This window comes from Eschrichtius robustus, chromosome 20 (genome assembly GCF_028021215.1).
Source record: "Eschrichtius robustus isolate mEscRob2 chromosome 20, mEscRob2.pri, whole genome shotgun sequence".
Classification (NCBI taxonomy): domain Eukaryota; kingdom Metazoa; phylum Chordata; class Mammalia; order Artiodactyla; family Eschrichtiidae; genus Eschrichtius; species Eschrichtius robustus.
In genome coordinates this window covers 52,917,101-52,938,937 of record NC_090843.1, presented here as the reverse complement: position 1 = coordinate 52,938,937, position 21,837 = coordinate 52,917,101, and the positions used below count along the sequence as shown (strand labels likewise).

The window sequence follows — 21,837 nt, the reverse complement described above, 5'->3', positions numbered from 1 at the left end:
GAAAGTGAAAGAGCAGAATGGGGCTGGAGTGTTGGCCGGCTACCCTGTTACTCTTTGTTACGTCTAAGGGCCCTATTTACACAAGCCTCACCTGCCAGAGTGGTGACGCTTCATGGGAGAGACCTAGATAAACAAAAACCAAAGCAATAAGGACTAAGAAGCAAGCAAGGCCAGGAAATAGGATCAGTTGCAGGAAACTAAGATGTCTACACACAAATATTGATGACGACTACAAGGAAGATGGTAGACTACTTACAAACAGGCCAACGGAAGATGACGAGTAAGAGGAAAAAGAAAGTCGTAAAAATGTAGGAAAAATAGAGAAGCGGATAAAACTAAACATATAAGAGAAAAAGAAAAACACATATATAACACCTGTGAGCTACTAGAGGAAACCAGAATATGAGAGATCATAGCTGAAGCACTACCCCCATAAAATCACACTACCCCCATAAAATCTGGGCAGCATAATGAACATTTTAAAAAATTGGCTATACACTAAATAATGTCAAAACAGGACAAATAACAGAATTGAGAGGTGCACACAGCCGACCTAACTGAATGACTGTTGAAGAGGGCAGGCCGGACACTGTAAGAGAAGACTAGACAGGGCACGATCAGCACTTCTGTAACGAAAGCAATTCCGAAATAGGACGTCTAAGCAGAAGACTAGAATCCAGATGAAAAGGAAAAATGGTTAACAGGATAACATCTGGCCCCCCAGTCACTGAAGAATACCTCTTCCCCATACACTGCTTCTCCCCTTCATCCCCTTCCAACAGCCCTCCTTAGCTAGATCCAAAAAGAACTATAAAACTTTGAAATGAATCGACAGTTACCTGCTAGGCAACAAAACTAGGTATGAGGAATTATAGCTGTGTCAGGTTACTACTATCTCTCTCTCTTTCTTTTTTTTTTTTTTGCAATATAGCAACTTTATTTCCATCTTGATTTCAAAAAAAATTTTATTGAGGTAAAATACACATAACATAAAATTTACCATCTTAACCATTTTTTATTGTACAGTTTCATTGACCTGTTGTGCAACCATCACCACCATCTAGCCCCATAATTCATCCTGTAAAACTGAAACTCTACATGTATTAAACACTAACTCCCCGTTCTCCCCCAGCCCCTGGCAACTACCATTATACATTCTGTCTTTATGATTTCCATTACTCTTAAGTACCTCATATAAGTAGAATCATCCGATATGTCTTTTTGTGACTGGCTTATTTCATTTAGCATAATGTCCTCAAGGTTCATCCATGCTGTAGCAGATGTCAGAATTTCTTTCCTTTTTTTTTTTTTTAATATTTATTTATTTGGCTGTGTCGGGTCTTAGTTGCAGCACATGGGATCTTCATTGCTGCATGCGGGATCCTTAGTTGCGGCATGCGGGATCTTTAGTTGCGGCATGTGGGCTCTTAGTTGCAGCATGTGGGATCTAGTTCCCTGACCAGGGATCAAACCCGGGCCCCCTGGATTGGGAGCGCAGAGTCTCAACCACTGGACCACCAGGGAAGTCCCCACACCTTTTTTTTTTTTTTTAGAATTTCTTTCCTTTTTAAGGCTGAATAATATTCCAATTATGTACCGACCATATTTTGCTTTTCCATTCATCTGCCAATGGACACCTGGGTCGCTTCCATGTTTTAGCTATTGTGAATAATGCTGCTATGAACATGGGGGTAACAGGTATCTCTCCAGGACCCTGCTTCCAATTCTCTTGGGTATATACCCAGAAGCAGAATTGCTGGATCATATGATAATTCTTTTTACTTTTTGAGGAACCACTGTATTGTTTTATACAGCAACTGTACCATTTTACATTCCCACCAGCAGTGCACAAGCATTTCAATTTCTTCACATCTTTGCCAACACTTGTTGTTTTCTGGTTTTTTGATATTAGTCATCCTAATGGGTGTGAGGTGGTACCTCATTGTACTTTTTTTTTTAAAAAAACGGTGTTTTTTTTTTCAAGAGAAACTATGTATTTATTATAATTTTTGGCTGCGTTGGATCTTCGTTGCTGCGTGCAGGCTTCCTCTAGTTGCAGTGAGCGGGGGCTGCTCTTCGTTGCAGTGCGTGGGCTTCTCCTTGCAGTGGCTTCTCTTGTTGCGGAGCACAGGCTCTAGGCACATGGGCTTCAGCAGTTGTGGCTCGCGGGCTCTAGAGCACAGGCTCAGTAGTTGTGGCACATGGGCTTAGTTGCTCCGCGGCATGTGGGATCTTCCCAGACCAGGGCTTGAACCTGTATCCCCTGTATTGGCAGGCGGATTCTTAACCACTGCACCACCAGGGAAGTCCCACTCTCACTGTACTTTTGATTTGCATTTTCCTAATGATTAGTGATACTGAGCATCTTTTCGTGGGCTCATTGGCCATTCATATTATCTTCTTTGGAGAAATGTCTATTCAAGTCCTTTGCCCAGTTTTTAATCAGGTTGTTTGCTTTTTTTTTGTTGAATTTTAGGAGTTCTCTATATATTCTGGATATTAATCCCTCATCAGATATATGATTGGCAAATATTCTCTCCCATTCTATAGGTTGACTTTTTACTCTGTTGATAATGTCTTTTGACACACAGGTTACTGCTATCTTTTGCAGCAACAAAAGTAATATGAGGGACTTCCCTGGTGGTCCAGTGGGTAAGACTCCGTGCTCCCAATGCAGGGGGCCCGGGTTCAATCCCTGGTCAGGGAACTAGATCCCGCATGCGTGCCACAACTAAGAGTTTGCATGCCGCAACTAAGACCCAGAGCAGCCGAAATAAATAAATAGTTTTTAAAAACACGAATATCAAAATCCCAACAACTTAGCAGATAGATAAAAGCAGCAACCTTGTTGGGTCACAGTACACAAAATAAAGGAGGGCTCAGAGACGGCCGACATTAAGGAGAAAGACAAGGAAACTTTGGTTTTCTCATTTCAGCGTGCATTTCACCCTGGACCTGGGTGAGCTGTGCTACAATATATGCTTCTGGTCCAAGGGACGCTGAGTCCCTTGGCTGGTCTGGGCAGCCTCCCCCTGCTACTACTGGGACAAGTCATGCAAGTTTCCTGCTGTGGATGGGACAGATCAGTTAAGGAAGTACTCTGTAAGCAGGCATATCAATATTTTGGTCACTTGGTTGTGGGGTCTTGAAGAAATCAGGGGATATATTTAATACAAAGTAAAAAGTTACTTACTTGCCGGCCATCCTGCCCCACATTTGTTTGACCTCTTACGACAGTGCGAATGTTGTCATCCAGTCTCCTAGCAAAAAAAGTTAAAGGTACAAATCATTAAAATATCTCGATTCCTTCAAGACGAAAAGACAACCCTCAAAACGGGAGAAAATATTTGCAAACGAATCAACGGACAAAGGATTAATCTCCAAAATATATAAACAGCTCATGCAGCTCAATATTAAAAAAACAAACAACCCAATCCAAAAATGGGCAGAAGACCTAAATAGACATTTCTCCAAAGAAGATGTACAGATGGCCAAGAAGCACATGAAAAGCTGCTCAACGTCACTAATTATTAGAGAAATGCAAATCAAAACTACAGTGATGTATCACCTCACACCAGTTAGAATGGGCATCATCAGAAAATCTACAAACAACAAATGCTGGAGAGGGTGTGGAGAAAAGGGAACCCTCTTGCACTGTTGGTGGGAATGTAAATTGATACAGCCACTATGGAGAACAGTATGGAGGTTCCTTAAAAAACTAAAAATAGAACTACCATATGACCCAGCAATCCCACTACTGGGCATATACCCAGAGAAAACCATAATTCAAAAAGACACATGCACCCCAGTGTTCACTGCAGCACTATTTACAATAGCCAGGTCACGGAAGCAACCTAAATGCCCATCGACAGACGAATGGATAAAGAAGATGTGGTACATATATACAATGGAATATTACTCAGCCATAAAGAGGAACGAAATTGGGTCATTTGTAGAGACGTGGATGGATCTAGAGACTGTCATACAGAGTGAAGTAAGTCAGAAAGAGAAAAACAAATATCGTATATTAACACATATATGTGGAACCTAGAAAAATGGTACAGATGAACGGGTTTGCAGGGCAGAAACTGAGACACAGATGTAGAGAACAAACGTATGGACACCAAGTGGGGAAAGCGGCGGGGTGGTGGAGGTGGTGGTGTGATGAATTGGGAGATTGGGATTGACATGTATACACTGATGTGTATAAAATGGATGACTAATAAGAACCTGCTGTATAAAAAAATAAATAAAATTCAAAAATTCCAAAAAAAAAAAAAAATCTCGATTCCAGGTTGACCAAAAGAAAAAAAGCTGGGATTCCCTGGTAGCACAGTGGTTAAGAATCTGTCTGCCAATGCAGGGGACATGGGTTTGATCCCTGGTCCGGGAAGATCCCACATGCCGCGGAGCAACTAAGCCCATGCACCACAACTACTGAGCCTGTGCTCTAGAACCCACAAGCCACAACTACTGAGCCCGCGCGCCACAACTACTGAGCCCGCGCACCACAACTACTGAAGCCTGCGCGCCTAGAGCCCGTGCTCTGCAACAAGAGAAGCCACAGCAATGAGAAGCCCGCACACCGCAACGAAGAGTAGCTCCCGCTCGCCGCAACTAGAGAAAGCCCGTGCGCAGCAACGAAGACCCAACTCAGCCAAAACTAAATTAATTAATTAAAAAAAAAGTTAGTAACGTATCCATCAATATTTGCAGATTGCAGCTACTTATTCAGAGGAAAAAACAAAGATGTTTGGATGATAGGAGGAAGAGTCAGGCCTTGGACCTCAGTGAGGGGGCAGCAACTAGTGTAGAAGCCAAGCCCAGCACAGACTGATGAGTCACCTTTGTTATTTTTTAAAAGGCTATTTTCACTTAATGTTCAGAGCCATTCAAAAGGACCAATGTAACTTTTAGTATTTGTCATGGGGTAAACCAGACGTGACAAAGTTGCTGAAACTTTATGGGAACAAGCCAGAGAATTCAAAGTATCCCACACAAAATCCTTCCTCAGTAACATCCTAGGAACCTTAAAAGGGATGAGGAGACAGGTGATATGTGAAAGCCATGCCTCACCACCTGGGCCCTGATCTGCAGGAGGCGGATCTGTGGCCCACACTTCCTCTTTCTCCTGCAGCTGAACAGGGGCCATTTAATGGCACCTCAACCGGAGAAATTTATGTCAGTTTATGTCACTTATGTCATTTTTCATTTGAAGAACCGTTAAAGGTATGGTGGGAGAAAGCTGAAAATAACTGGCTTGCAAGTGATTTTTGTTTCTGTTGTTGTTTTGGGATTTTTTTGGCCGTGCCGTGCAGCATGTGGAATCTTAGTTCCCTGACCAAGGATCAGACCCGTGCCCCCTGCATTGGAAGCATGGAATCTTTTTTTTTTTTTTTTTAACATCTTTATTGGAGTATAATTGCTTTACAATGGTGTGTTAGTTTCTGCTGTATAACAAAGTGAATCAGCTATACATATACATATATCCCCATATCTCCTCCCTCTTGCATCTCCCTCCCACGCTCCCTATCCCAACCCTCTAGGTGGTCACAAAGCACAGAGCTGATCTCCCTGTGCTATGCAGCTGCTTCTCACTAGCGATCTGTTTTACATTTGGTGGTATATATAAGTCCATGCCACTCTCTCACTTTGTCCCAGCTTATCCTTCCCCGTCCCCGTGTCCTCAAGTCCATTCTCTACGTCTGCATCTTTATTCCTGTCCTGCCCCTAGGTTCTTCAGGACCATTTTTTTTTTTTTTTAGATTCCATATATATGTGTTAGCATATGGTATTTGTTCTTCTCTTTCTGACTTACTTCACTCTGTATGACAGACCCTAGGTCCATCCACCTCACTACAAATAACTCAATTTCGTTTCTTTTTATGGCTGAGTAATATTCCATCGTATATATGTGCCACATCTTCTTTATCCATTCATCTGTCGATGGACACTTAGGTTGGGAAGCATGGAGTCTTAACCACTGGACAGCGAGGGAAGCCCCTCACAAGTGATTTTTGGATCATGGGGGAATTTTCATTTTCTGTGCAAACCCTGTAAAACTTAGTGGTCTCTACTAGAATTGTTACAGCTAAAGTCCACCAAAACAATCAACAGGCTTCTTTGTATTTATTTTTAGCTGCATTGGGTCTTCATTGCTGTGCGCAGGCTTTCTCCAGTTGCAGCGAGCAGGGGCTACTCTTCGTTGCGGTGCGTGGGCTTCTCATTGTGGTGGCTTCTCTCGTTGCAGAGCACAGGCTCTAGGCATGCAGGCTTCAGTAGTTGTGGCGCACGGGCTTCAGTAGTTGTGGCGCACAGGCTTCAGTAGTTGTTGCACACGGGCTCAGTAGTTGTGGCGCACGGACTTAGTTGCTCTGCAGCATGTGGGATCTTCCCGGACCAGGGCTTGAACCCGTGTCCCCTGCATTGGCAGGCAGATTCTTAACCACTGCGCCAACAGGGAAGTCCCTTCTTTGTACTTTTTAAGGCACCCAACTGAACAAAACATTAATGGCAGAGGTCTTCACCTAAAAACCCAAAGGTTGTCAGGGAAAAAAAAATCATCTCCTGGATTCAAAATGAAGGCTTCTCCTCATCACAAGTTAAAAAACAACAACAACAACAAAAACTATATTTAAAGTAATAATATCAACCATTACAATAATAATTACAACAAACAAACTTTGAGTATCTATCATGCGTCAAAACTGGAAATTCAGACATGGATAAACCAGAATAAGGCTATTTGGCAGAAAGGACATCTGATGACCACCCTAGACATCCTCGATTAATCACAATGTTTAGTCCTGGGACACCACCCGCGCCAACCAGCAGATCTGACCATATTGTTAGCTGATACATGGCCAAGGGAGACATATATAAGCCCAGCTTCATATCTAAGCCTTGGGGATACAAAAAAAAAAAAAAGGGTAAATCTGCTAGAGAAATAAAGCCACTAAAATATAGCAGAAATGCTTTTGTCTCCTTTTATAATCAACTGTTTTGAATAGCCTGGTACAGATTCCTTCCTTTTTTTAAAATAAGTAATTGAAGACTGATCAAAGAATCGAGTTCTTTGCCACAAGGCTCATATGGAAACCCAGAAAAAAGAACTATTTTTAAAAAGATTACCATCTACAGCAAACTTGAGATTTTAGTGTTCTTATAGATAAGTGTGATCCAGAATGTGATTAACTAAATGAACAGCATACTTTCATTAATTATTAATAATCACACGGTGTTACTTACCTTATTTTCAGTCTAATTTTGTTCACGACTTCATCGATGTTTGCCAGAGACTACAATAAAGAAGGAAAAGTGCCAGCTATTATTTCACTTCCTGGAATTCCTCTTTCACAGAGAAATGATGAACTATAATGGGTATTTATGATGTCTCAAAGAAACTAATCATACGGTATGATACAACTTTTACTTAAAAAAAAAAAGTATAGAGAATTCCCTGGCGGTCCAATGGTTAGGACTCTGTGCTTCCACAGCAGGGGCATGGGTTCAATCCCTGGTTGGGGAACTAAGATCCTGCAAGCCTTGCAGTGCAGCCGGGGCGGGAGGGCGGGGGAAGTATAGCAGTAGTTGGCAACAACTGCAAAATCCAGCCTGGAATCTATTTTTCATAAATAATGTTTATTGGAAAACAGCCATGTCCATTCGTTTACATATTATCGACAGCTGCCTTTGAGCTACAAAGACAGAGTTGAGTAGCTGCAACAGAGGCTGAATAATCCATAAAGCCTAAAATTACTATCTAGACCTTTACAGGAAATTTCCTGACCCCTGGTACGTAGGATCGTGACAAACTCGTACAACAAAATCCTCACAGCAACAAAAATGAATGAATGGGGCTTCCCTGGTGGCGCAGTGGTTGAGAATCTGCCTGCCAATGCAGGGGACACGGGTTCGAGCCCTGGTCTGGGAAGATCCCACATGCCGCAGAGCAACTGGGCCCGTGAGCCACAACTACTGAGCCTGCGCGTCTGGAGCCTGTGCTCCGCAACAAGAGAGGCCGCGATAGTGAGGGGCCCGCGCACCGCGATGAAGAGTGGCCCCCGCTTGCCACAACTAGAGAAAGCCCTCGCACAGAAATGAAGACCCAACACAGCCAAAAATAAATAAATTAATTAATTAATTAAAAAAAAAAAGAATGAATGATTACAACAGACAACAACGTGGATGAATCTTACTAACATGATGTTGCGCGCGCACACACACACATACACACAAACCAGACACAAGAGCATATACTGTATGATTCCATTTACAGTATTTCAAAAGTGAAACTATTCTCCTGCATTAGAAGTCAGGATAGTGGTTAACTCTGGCGGAGGTAGTGACTGGGAGGGGCAAGAAGGGGCTATTTTATAAATGTTTTATTTCTTGGTCTGGGTGGTGGTTACCTGGCTTTATTCATTTGGTGAAAATTCATCAAGTTGTACATTTAGGATCTGTATATTCTTCCACATTATGTTAAACGTCAATAAATAAATACCTCTATTTTTTTCTAAGTGTCTAGGTCCATTAGAAAAAAGCCTGGAAGGATAAACACTAGTACTTAGAGTCTATATTAGTAGCTGTAACCTACGAAATCAGTAGCAGTAGTTGTAATCTATGAAGAACAGGGATTTTAAGTTTTTCTTTTTGCCTATGAGTATTTTCTAATTGCTCTATATTGACAATGCACTGCAATTGCAATTATAATAAAGTTATTTCTATTTTTAAGACAATGACAGTAAAAACAATGGACTAGTACCAATTTAGTGAGCTGAAAACATGAGGAAAGGGTGCCCCCTAATGGAATAGAGGTGGTACAATTTTATAGCACCATTTTAACTGAAGTTTTCAAAATATAATTTTATAAGCCCTCTTTCCCTCTCTCCCGATAGATATTTTACCTCAGAAGGAATTGGGGGTGATGCAGGAATTGTGCTTATAAATTGCTACCGGCAACCTGTGCTGGCAGGAAGAGGCAGGAGCCTGCCAGGCACAGGTCTGATAAGAGAACCAGGTCACACATAAAACAGGATGAAATCTTGCCATTTACGACAAGATGGATGGACCTTGAGGGTATCAAGTGAAATAAATCAGACGGAGAAGCACAAGTACTGTATGATTTCACTCATATGTGAAATATAAAAAGTAAACAAACAAAAAAGCAAAATAAATGAACAAGGGCTTCCCGGGTGGTGCAGTGGTTAAGCATCCACCTGCCAATGCAGGGGACATGGGTTCGAGCCCCGGTCCGGGAAGATCCCACATGCCATGGAGCAACTAAGCCCCTGTGCCACAACTACAATGCAACTACTGCAATGTCCATGAGGTATATAGATGGATTTTGCCCAAGATTTAGCAATAGCTGACAGAAATTATAAATCATGCCCCTACTTTCTACTACCTTTTACTTTCTATTACCTTTTAATTCCCCTTTGGGGAAATAAAGGTACCCCTGTGTCATAAATTTCCTGAATTACCTAAGAAACTTCACTATACATCACCATGGATGTGGGGACATAATTAGACAAGACATATAACTGAACCTGTGGAACAACAAATGTCTTTTGCTACCTTCAGTAGTTTAAAAACAAAAACCCACAAAAACTTATCAGGAAGAAGGGAGAACCTGGTGGTTCCCTATATACATAATTTTCAAATCTAACAATTTGTTGTGGTGAGTTAGCTGTCTTGATAGGCTGGGGTGAATTAAATCTCTTCGTGGCTAAAACTGCTCTCTTTATACCACTGTTTCCAAATTTCTATCTCCAGCTAATTCCTAGAATTCGTCTTTCATAGAAAATGATGAGCTCTTAGGAATTCCCTGGCGGTCCAGTGGTTAGGACTTGGCGCTTTCACTGCCAAGGGCCCCGGTTCAATCCCTGGTCGGGGACTAAGATCCTACAAGCTGTACATGGTGCAGCCAAAAAAGAAAAAGATGAGTTCTAAAGGCTACCTGTGAAATCTCAGAAAAGACAATCACACAGTATGATACCATTTTTTCCAAATTTATTTTAAAAATCAGCATGTCCATCAGAAAAAGTTTGGAAGGATATATGCCAAAATATTAACAGTTATGGCAATGATGGACTCCAGACTCAAATATTCAACTATGTATTTCTGCCTGGATGGCCCAAATATGTTCAAAACTGAGCTCACCTTTACCCCCTACTTCTACCCTACTTACCACTAAAACTGGCTCTTCCTCCTTACTCCCAGTACAGGATAAAGGGGCCAACACCCACCCACAGTCTGCTGGGCTAGAAATCAAAGTTGTGAAATTTACAGAGTAGCTTTCTAACTCCAGGCTTATCCTGCCTACCTCATTCCCATGTTTCCCCTATTACATTCGAAAAATCCTTTCCACTTCCCAATTTACTACAGAAAATTGGGGGTGGGGCGGGCAACAGGACAGACGCTTTCAACCTAAGGGTACGATTTCTAATAATATGCTCACTATACAGAGAATTCCACACTAACACAACAACAGTATTTGGTATTAGCTAACCCTCCCCCTCCCAAAAAAAGCTGGTTACAATGGAGTCTAACTTGAATTTAACTCTCACTTGCTTATCAAGGTCTCTTAGATTATGTAGTATAACACATAATACATCATTAATGTTCAGGATGAGCCAGAAGCCACTGCAAGAAGGAAACTCTATACTTACTTGCTCTGTTGGGAACAGGGTGTTGATATACTCCACAGCATTGAAATCTGCTCGATCTAGAGGATCCTGGCTTGGAAATACCTACATAAAGATAGAGAATTAAAAATCACGTATCTTTCTGTCTTGCTTTATGTATTATTTCTTTCCTCCCTATTGGTTGGTAAGTTTTTTGAAAGCAAAGACCATAGCTTTTTTTCATTTTACGAGGCTTAACAACAACAGACGCACAATAAAATATCTGGTAAAGTAAATCTGTAATTTTCACCAACATCTGTAATTTTTTTTTTTTAATAAATTTATTTATTTATTAATTTATTGGCTGTGTTGGGTCTTCGTTGTTGTGCGCAGGCTTTCTCTAGTTGCGGCAAGCAGGGGCTTGCAGAGCACGGGCTCTAGGCGCACAGGTTTCAGTAGTTGCAGCACACGGGCTCAGTAGTTGTGGCTCACGGCCTCTAGAGCACAGGCTCAGTAGTTGTGGCACACGGGCTTAGTTGCTCCATGGCATGTGGGATCTTCCCAGGCCAGGACTCAAACCCGTGTCTCCTGCATTAGCAGGCGGATTCTTAACCACTGCGCCACCAGGGAAGTCCCAACATCTGTAATTTTAACATCTTGGTAAAACTAAAAGAATGTGCAATAGTTAAAAGTTCCAGATATCCACGAAATCCCAAGGACAAGGTAAAATAAGTGGGCATTGTACACTATCAGATTAAGCCAGTGGATGACATGGTTGTATTAAGGGTATCTTGATAACAGACTTATTATACACCATGTCTCAGTGATGTCTCAGCAGTAGAAGTCACTATGCATCAAAGCGATTATTATGCTCAGACAGCATCAGGAAGTGGAGAGCTGGCATTTAGGAACTGTCCATCTCTTTTACAGAAGAAAGCAAGCTGCCTTCTGAGAAATATAGCTAACTCCCTTCAAATGTTGCAATTTGAAGAACATGTAACAAGGTGGGTTATAAAAGCAGTTAAGTGATCCCCTGGGTACTAGATTTCACCAGCTCAAGGCAGTTATTCTGGGAAGCAAATTCTTTTTTGAGGTCTGCTTATTGGAGAAACCTATGCTAGAATTCAACCTTACTAAAAAATAGGAAAAACTGTGCTCTTCTAAAACCCTTGTCAAACAATAACTGACTGCATTATTTGTTTCTTCTATTGGAGCCCACTAGGTCCAAAGGGAATGAAACGTATGTCTCTGGGAATTCCCTGGCAGTCCAGTGGTTAGGACTCATGCTCTCACTGCGGGCGGCCCAGGTTCAATCCCTGGTAGGGGAACTAAGATCCCACAAGCCCTGAGGCAAGGCCAAACAAACAAAAACAAACAAAAAAAGAAACGTATGTCTCTTTCTGGCAGATGGAGGTGGGTGGGAAGCAGTGTGACTTGAACACCAAAACCTTTGCCCAGTGGCCTGGCATCCTCAGGATCTGCCAAATGTGCTGTGAATGAGTAATCCAACCACTCCACGGAAAACACATCTAAAAATCTATAAATGGGATAATACAAACAAATAACTTAGTACACTGGCAGACCCATAGTAAGTATTAATGGTCAATAAATATTAACTATCAGTAATAGAAGTAGTAATGTTTTACTTCAAAAAACTTCCCAGGGGTCATTAAGTACGGCACACCCCTCCTTTTCCTAAATCCCCTACACCAACTTCTTTAAGGGAGATTTTTCTCCCTTTATCAGGAGCGTTACCCTGTACAAGGGTCTAAATTGCTAGTTCTAATATCATCACTCTTAAAAACTCCATACACTTGAAAAGAGAATTTAGTCAACTAAAGAGTCCCTGCAGGGAAGAGAAGCCACCTGGGAATATTCTTCAACCTAACCCAAACTACTCAACAGCAGAAATTCTCAACTAAGTATGGTACAGGGTTTTTTGGGTTTTTATTTTAACCTTTGCCCCTCTGCTTTGCGCTATGCTTCAAAAATAGAGGTTACCTCTTCCCCTCAATTCCGAGTCACTCACAAGGGGCTAGATGGAGAATCCGGAACACTGTGACACCAGCCCGATAAATGAATGAACAGCCCCGCAACCCCCAAAACCTGAGGTTGCTACCCATGAGGTCCCTTCTTCTAGGTGCATCCTTTCAGGAGACACATCTCCTTTGCCCAAACCCACCAGGATGCCCCACCCCCCAAAGACAATCAAGGCCTAGAAAAGATTCTCTCCCTCCTCTAGATTCAGAAACCCCTTCCCACCACCACTTCCCACCAAAACCTTTTCTTGCCCTTCTGCGCCTAGTTCCCACGTCTCCCACGAAGACCGCTTCCTCGGCGTCCCACCCCAGGTCCCACCCCCAGAGCTGCCCCAGCCTCCGCAGTCTCCTGTCGAGGGGCGGAACGCTCACCTGCTCGATGGCGAGCTGCACGTCGGGCGTGAGCTGGAGCACGGCTTCCAGCTCCTCCACGAACTCCAGTTCCTCCTCCTCCATCATCCTGCCGCCCAGCTCCCTTCCGGCGCCCAACCGACCCCGAGCCGCACGTCCTGCAGCCACCCACGCCCCAGAACAGCAACCGTCCAGCGGCAGCGCTCCAGCGAGCCTGGGCTCTGTCAGTCAGTAGGGCACTTCCGGGAAGCCGGGCACTTCCGGGATCCGGGGCATTCTGGGATAGCGGAGGACTGACCTCTGGTCCCCCGGAGGAGGCGTTCCTGTCACCTTCCGGAGTCTCCCCGGGCAGCCCTGTAGTCCGGCGGCTCCCACCTGCCCTCACCCCTCCTTAAGATGGTGGGGACCCGCTTCACCTCGCCGAAGGCGCCCTCCCCCCTTGGACCCTGGCGCTGGGGAGGGCCCGGACGCTCCGGCAGGACCCCCCAGTGAGGGTGCGCCCCAGCAGCGTCGCGATCGATTGACAGCAACTCTCACGGGCCGCGAGGCCGGCGATCCTTCTGCTCCCAGGGGCCCCTTGCTCAGTGGCAGTAGGTGTCCCCCCAGCCATCGGGGGAGAAATGACCCCAGCTGGTAAGTGGCGATGTTGCCAAGGAAAATTGGTAGGATGGGAATTTGTCCACTTGACAAGAGTTAAATTCCCCGTGTGCCCAGCTTCTAGGCAGCGTTTTCTGGGGGCGTCCGCACCCAGGGGCCCCTTGCTCAGTGGCAGTAGCGGGGGCGGGGAAAAAGAGCCAGATTAGGCAGTGACCCGCCCTGGGGAAATGTTGACTTTCTGAGACTCTGAGTAGCTGGAGTCGAAGTCACGGTCCACGAATGATGAGCTGTGTGATCTTGAACAAATTACTACATCGGCCCTGCTTACCCTGCAAGGATGTGGCGAGAGATAAAAATTAAAAGCGCTATGCAAATTTAAGCTAGTAATACAGGTAATATGAGTGTGTCTAGCCCTTATGCACCACAAAGGAAAAAGCCAGGTCACCCTGTGGAACCACTTTTCCTCCAGACACAGTGAGATAATTGCAGACAAGGGAAGAGTTGTTTTATCAGTTAAACATGGTAAAACTCCATGATGAAGCGTCCCTGGCCCCAATGAGCTTTTTTTTTTTTTTTTTTAATCAAAATTGTGGTAAAAAAAAGATGGGAGCAATATAATTTCTAACAGTAAAGGAAGGCTTAAAAATATAAATCGGTTACATAATAGAATATTATTGACTCAAAATCATGGTTTTTGAAAATTATTTAATGACATGGGAAAATGTGCATAATATATTTCAGAAAGCAAAAATATACAGCATGGTCCCAGTTTACATGTGTGTGTATTTTGTGCCTATAAAAATTATAGCAAGAAATATTACTTTTCTGCAGGTGATGGAATGCATTCTTTGCACATTTTCCCAAAATGTCTATGAGCCTGTAGCATTTTTATAATCAGAAATATAAATGCCTTTTTTTTTTAAAGGAAATGATAATTATATCCATCTTTCTTGGATGTTTTTCATTTTTTATATACAGTAAGAAATAACATATACAGTAAAATCCACCCATGTCGTTTAGAATGCCGTGAGTTTTAATAAATGCATATAGTCATGTAACCACTGTCACAATCAAATCCTAGGACAGTTCCATCATCCCCCCAAATTCTCTCATGCCCCACCTCATCCCCTGGCAACCACTGACCAGATTTCTGTCCCTATAGTTTGACTTTTCCAGAATGTCATATAAATGGGATCATACAATATGTCACCTCTTGAGTCTGGCTTCTTTCACTCAACGTAATACATTTATATATCATCCATGTCGTTGCATGTATCAGTAGTTTATTTCTTCTTGCTGAGTGGTAATCCACTATATGGATATACCACAGTTTGTTTATCCATTCCCTGGCTGAAGGACATTTGGGTTGTTTCTAGTTTGGGGCAATTATGAATAAAACTGCTATAAACATTCATAGGCAGGTTTTTGTGTGAACATAAGTTTTCATTTCACTTGGGTAAATACGTAGAAGTGGGATTGTTGGGTTGTATAGTAAGTCTGTGTTTATAAGAAACTGGTCAACTGTTTTCCAAAGTGGGCTGTTATCATTTTCGCATTCCTGCCAGCAATGGATGAGCGTTCTGGTTGCTCACAGCGCTTATGTTTAATGATGATAATAATAGCTCACATTTCCTAGCCCTTACTATATGCCAGGCACCATGCTAAGTATACATTGTCTCAATCTACATGGCAGTTCTGAGGTTGGTAGTTATTATCTGCTATTCACAGATGAGGAAATTGGGATGTAGTTAAAAACTAACAAAAACCGTTCCCAAGGTTCCATGTCATCAGGCCTGTCATCAGCCCTAGTCCCCTCATTTTTGTTTTCTGGCCTGTCATCAGCCCTAGTCCCCTCATTTTTGTTTTCTCTGCTTCCAAGTGGCCCACAATGTCGTGGAGAGTCATGATACCAGGGTGACCAGCTCCAATACAAAGTCATGCTGTCCCATTGCCACTGATTGTCCTTTTACAAGTCCCTTGTCAACTCTCATTGCATTCCCCCTGCAACCCAAACCTTTCCCTATGCTGAAGCTCCCAACTCCATTATCCCCCTTCTCCCTATTTCCAGATAAGATAATAATAATGAATATAAGTTTGAGTTTAAGAGAGTTACACGGTACAAAAGTCTAGGAAGATGAAAGAGCAGAGAGATAGGTGGACATCAGGTGAAGAAAACTGCATTAAGTAGTAACAGGCTAGACTGTTTATGATAAGCAAAAGAGAGAAATATCTTTAATAGAAGGAGGAAGCCTGGAAAGACAGATTATACACTCTTAAGATAAATACAATATGGAAGTGTACAGATATGAGAAATTTGGGTATGAAAATAGGAGCATGTGGTATTCTCACAAATGAGCTGGGCTTTTTATAAACAAAACAATTTCCTGTTATGGAATAGGGTACAACTGATGATGAAGTCATTATAGAAGACATATTTTCTACCTTGAAATGTCACCAAATGAGGAATAAATTCAGTTTCTAATACTTAAAAAAAAAAATCTTGGAGACCCTGTCCTTTAATCCTTTAATCGGTAATGGGAAAAAGATGGAGAAGTAAAGGAGAAAGTACTACAACAGTCTGTAGGGGAGTGTTAGAGTGCATCTCTGAGGATAGCATCAGTATAAAATGGAAAAATAACAGTAACCTTCCAAAGGAGGAATTTTCATAATGTTTCTCTTTGTGCCAAAAAATTGTAAGCCTATACAGGTAGGCTGGAAGTACTAAGTAATTTTAAAACAGACTTTGTTAATGAGATCCAGTGAGATCTCTAAATTTCATGTGCCTCTGTCAATTTACTGCTTTTTTCTAATTCTGTTAAAAGGAGTCTCCAATATCCTATTATATTTGCAACTGGTTTCATTATTTTTGAAGTAGCTGTACTGTAATAAATTGAGTAGACATTGTGCAGAGGATGTTATTTTCTAAGATCGAAACAGTGTCTTTATTACATTAAGAGGGATCTCCATAACGATCCCAGCTATGCCTTCTCCTGAATAGCTGGGCTTTTTATGAAACTTCTCATAAAAAAAAAAATCACAGAATGTCTGAATTACGTGATCTTTACCCACTAAATGCCAGTAGCATAACCCCTTCCCCCAACATTGTGATAACCAAAAATACCCCCTACAAATTTCCACAATGCCTCCTTATGACCCTCAAGCACAACCACACTTAGATCCTGTTGTCACTATAGGTGGCAAAAGCTCCCAAGCCAACTTATAGTAGAAGCATATAGTTTAATTTCTATATTAAATCTTGTTCAAAATGTCTTTTGGGCGCTTCTTTATGGACTGTTTTAAGTGCATGACTTTTCATGATGACAGTTTCTTTTGTTGTCTTTCATTCCGGAATTTTCTGCACATCCTGGACACTGGCGTTTGTTCTTGACTGACATTCCGATAGTTCTGAATGTTCCCATATCCTAGACACCCAGTTTTGTTTTGATTGGTACTCCGGTTCTCCGTGCATGCCCCCTGATTAAATCTAAAGAGATTATAATCTCCAGCTAGCTTCAGCAGCTCCCCTGTTCCCATCAGTGGTAGCTCAGGAAATCAGTCACGCCTATATGCTTTTATTTTATTTATTTGTTTGTTTTATTTTTATTTTTGGCTGCGTTGGGTCTTCGTTGCTGCGCGTGGGCTTTTCTCTGGTTGCGGCGAGCGGGAGCTACTCTTTGTTGCGGTGCGCAGGATTCTCACTGCGGTGGCTTCTCTTGTTGCGGAGCACAGGCTCTAGGCTTGTGGGCTTCAGTAGTTGTGGCTCGTGGGCTCTAGAGCGCAGCCTCAGTAGTTGTGGAGCATGGGCTCAGTTGCTCCACGGCATGTGGGATCTTCCCGGACCAGGGCTTGAACCCGTGTCCCCTGCATTGGCAGGCAGATTCTTAACCACTGCGCCACCAGGGAAGTCCCTCATACATGTTATTTCTTAGTCTTCTCCATAGTTCTTGATGTAGGTGGGACAGTAGGGTGAGAAGCCAAGGTCAGGCGGCTAAGTGCTGGCCTGCTAAGATGACACCGAAGTCTGTTATGTTCAAGTGTTTTTGCTCTTAATGCCTCTCTAACCTACCCAAGCCAGGTCCTGGTACAGCATTACGTATAAAAATCAAGGCCATTACTTTCCAACAGCTTATGTGACACTTTCACACTTTAAAAAATGATGACTCCTCAAAAGTGTGTTAAATGAATGTCATTTTTTTTTTTTTTTTTTTTTTTTTGGTCATGCTGCACAGCTTGCAGGATCTTAGTTCCACGACCAGGGATTGAGCCCGGGCCCTTGGCAGTGAGAGTGCAGAGTCCTAACCACTGGACCACCAGGGAAGTCCCTGAATGTCATAGTTTTTTAAATATTACCTTTTCATGTAATTTTCAAGGCAGTGTGCTTTATCAAATTTCTAACTATAGTTTTCAAAACCCTCATACACTTGTACAACACAGGAAAATGTAAAAGTCATTCTTAATTCACCTCACCCCACAGACACAAAACCAACACACGCCCATACACACTTCTCTCCCCACACTGTTAGTCTGGTGTTCCCCTTCCAAACCTTTCTTTGTGTGATTATGTAGCAATATACGTACAAGCACATTTATAGTTTTTTTTTAACTGTAAGTTACATCTCACTGTACTTATTGTTGTGATTTATTCTTTCCCCTTTAAATTTCCAGTATGTTCTGGAGATCTTTCTCTGTATTTTGGTCTATCTCTCCTTTTAGAGGCTATGTAGCATTCCATAGTTTGATCATACCATAAAATATTTTATGTCAGACGGTCTCCCACTTGACTTACGATAGTTCAATTTACAATTTTTCAACTTTATGATAATGCGAAAGCAATACGCATTCAGTAGAAACCATGCTTCAAATTTCGAATTTTGATCTTTTCCCGGGCTAGCAGTGTGCTGGGTGAATATACTCTCTTGTGATGCTGGGCAGGGGCAGCGAGCTGCAGCTCCCTGTCAGCGAGGCAATTGAGGGTAAACAACTGCTACACTTACCCATTCTGCTTTTCACTTTCAGTACAGTACTCAATAAATTGCATGAGATGTTCAACACTTTATTATAAAATAAGCTTTGTGTTAGATGATTTTGCCCAAATGTAGGCTAATGTATGTGTTCTGAGCACTTTTAATTAAGATGGGCTAGGCTCAGCTATGTTGTTCAGTAGGTTGGGTGTATTGAATGCATTTTCAACTTATGATATTTTCAACTTACCATGAGTTTATCAGGACATAACACCACCATAAGCTGAGGAAGATCTGCATTCCACTATTGGATATTTAGATCATTCCTAATTTTTCTTTGCTATTACAAACAATGCTGAATCCTTGCAGTATATATTTATACTTCTATCAGCACTGAAAGGTGTCTATAACCCTCATATCATTATGTACACTGGATATTATCAGTCTTGTAAATATTTACTTGCACATATTCTCTAATTCACAGAAGCTTTATTATTTATTTATTTATTTGGCTGCGCCGGGTCTTAGTTGCGGCACGCGGGATCGTTGTTGCTGCGTGTGGCATCTTTAGTTGCGGCACATGAACTCTTAGTTGCGGCATGTGGGATCTAGTTCCCTGACGAGGGATAAAACCCAGGCCCCCTGCACTGGGAGTGCAGAGTCTTAGCCACTGGACCACCAGGAAAGTCCCACATAAGCTTTAGAAAGAGCTTATGGAGTCCATTAAAAACACGCTGGGATTTTGACTGGAATTGTATTGAATTTAGAGATCAATTTGGGGAAAGTTGACATGTTTACAATATTGAATTTTTAGGCCATGCTCTCCATTTATTTAGGTTTTTATGTCTTTCAGTAAAGGTTTGTGGCTTTCTTCATATAGGTCTTGCATATTTCTTGTTAGGTCTAAAACTAGTGATTTTATAAATTACAAAAAAATTGTAAATGGTCCTCTTTTTCTATTACCATTTCTTATTGTTATTTGTTGGCTTATAGAAAAGCCATTTATTTTTGTGTGTCAATTTTGTATACAGCCACCTTACCTCAACTGTTTTATTCTATATTTCAGTTGATTTTCTTATTTTTTCTTGATAAATTACCATATTGTTTGAAAAATAGTGATAGTTGTTTCTCTCCCTTTTCAATATTAAAATCTTTTTTGAAGGCTAATGTGTGTGCTGCTATATTGGCCAGGACTACAATAGTAGATGTTAAACAGCAGCAGATTGAGTGGACATGGTATTTACTATCTAAACAGGAGAAGAAAACATATAAGGACAAACCGATCAAGCCACTGCATATAAGGACAAACCGATGCAAGCCACTTACTGCATAAGGAAACAATGGATTTATAACACATAAAAGAAGGAAAGTGGCAGACTCTTGACCACCAAGTGCTCCCTGTCCTTCATCTTACACTAATATTATTTAAAACCTTCCAAATCCTTCTAAGACCTCTGCTAGGCAGCTCCATCATGTTACCTGGCAACGTGGGAGTTTGCTCTGTCTGCAGAGCAAATGTATTTCAGCCTGGCTCTTACCTCAACAGTTCATTCAGTCTTTAGACTGACCATTCATAGTTCATGAGGTCAGTCACAGACAAGTGTGACACTCAGGTGCCACATAAGCATGTGCTAAGATGCTTGTGGCTGAGGTTCTTTTTTTTTTTTAACATCTTTATTGGAGTATAATTGCTTTACAATGGTGTGTTAGTTTCTGCTTTATAACAAAGTGAGTCAGCTATACATATACATATATCCCCATATCTCTTCCCTCTTGCATCTCCCTCCCTCCCACCCTCCCTATCCCACCCCTCTAGGTGGTCACAAAGCACGGAGCTGATCTCCCTGTGCTATGTGGCTGCTTCCCACTAGCTACCTATTTTACGTTTGGTAGTGTATATATGTCCATTCCACTCTCTCACTTTGCCCCAGCTTACCCTTCCCCCTCCCCGTATCCTCAAGTCCATTTTCTAGTAGGTCTGCATCTTTATTCCCATCTTGCCCCTAGGTTCTTCATGACCATTTTTTTTTTTTAGATTCCATATATATGTGTTAGCATACGGTATTTGTTTTTCTCTTTCTGACTTACTTCACTCTGTATGACAGTCTGTAGGTTGATCCACCTCACTACAAATAACTCAGTTTTGTTCCTTTTTATGGCTGAGTAATATTTCATTGCAGCTGTATTTACAATAGCCAGGACATGGAAGCAACCTAAGTGTCCATCAACAGATGAATGGATAAAGAAGATGTGGCACATATATACAATGGGGCTGAGGTTCTTGTTGCTATATATAATGAAGATTCCTTCCCAAAGTATACTTCTAAGTCTCTGTAACTAATCACCTCTCTCTGCATTGTTCTTTTTTTTTTTTAATGAAGTAGTTAACTTACAATGTGTTAATTTCTGCTATACAACAGTGATTCAGTTATACATATATATACATTATTTTTTATATTTTGTTCCATTATGGTTTATCCAGGATATTGAATATAGTTCCTTGTGCTATACAGTAGGACCTTGTTATCCATTCTATATAAAATAGTTTGCCTCTGCTAATCCCAGACTCCCAATCCATCCCTCCCCTAGTCCCCCTCCTCCTTGGCAACCACAAGTCTGTTCTATGTCTGTGAGTCTCTTTTGTAGATAAGTTCATTTGTGTCATATTTTTATTTTATTTATTTATTTTTAATTTATTTATTTATTTATTTTTGGCTGTGTTGGGTCTTGGTTGCTGCATGCGGGCTTTCTCTAGTCGTGGCGAGTGGGGGCTACTTTTTGTTGCGGTGCGCAGGCTTCTCATTGTGGTGGCTTCTCTTGTTGCAGAGCACGGGCTCTAGGTGTGTGGACTTCAGCAGTTGTGGCACATGGGCTCAGTAGTTACGGCTTGTGGGCTCTAGAGCGTAGGCTCAGTAGTTGTGGCACATGGGCTTAATTGCTCTGCAGCATATGGGATCTTCCTGGACCAGGGCTCGAACCTGTGTCCCCTGCATTGGCAGGCAGTTTCTTAACCACTGCACCACCAGGGAAGTCCTGTGTCATATTTTAGATTCCACATATAAGTGATGTTGTATGGTATTTTCCTTTCTGTTTCTGACTTCACTTAGTATGATAATCTGTACATCCATTCATGTTGCTGCAAATGGCATTATTTCATTCTTTTTTATGACTGAGTAGTATTCCACTGTATATACGTACCACATCTTCTTTATCCATTCATCTGTCGATGAACATTTAGGTTGTTTCCGTGCCTTGGCTATTGTG

The 21,837-nt window shown here is 41.9% G+C and overlaps 1 protein-coding gene across 1 annotated transcript in view; it reads right to left on the bottom strand.

Moving 5' to 3' along the window:
* VPS53 (VPS53 subunit of GARP complex) overlaps positions 1-13,234 on the bottom strand; it is a 127,389-nt gene extending 114,155 nt beyond the window's left edge. Inside the window, exons 1-4 of the mRNA XM_068530769.1 lie at positions 13,037-13,234; positions 10,671-10,751; positions 7,249-7,298; positions 3,194-3,260 (exon numbers count right to left, since the gene is read on the bottom strand). Coding sequence (XP_068386870.1) covers positions 3,194-3,260; positions 7,249-7,298; positions 10,671-10,751; positions 13,037-13,123 — 285 coding nt within the window. The 5' untranslated portion in view covers positions 13,124-13,234. The remainder of the gene's footprint in view (positions 1-3,193; positions 3,261-7,248; positions 7,299-10,670; positions 10,752-13,036) is intronic.
* Between the last annotated feature and the right edge of the window lie 8,603 nt (positions 13,235-21,837).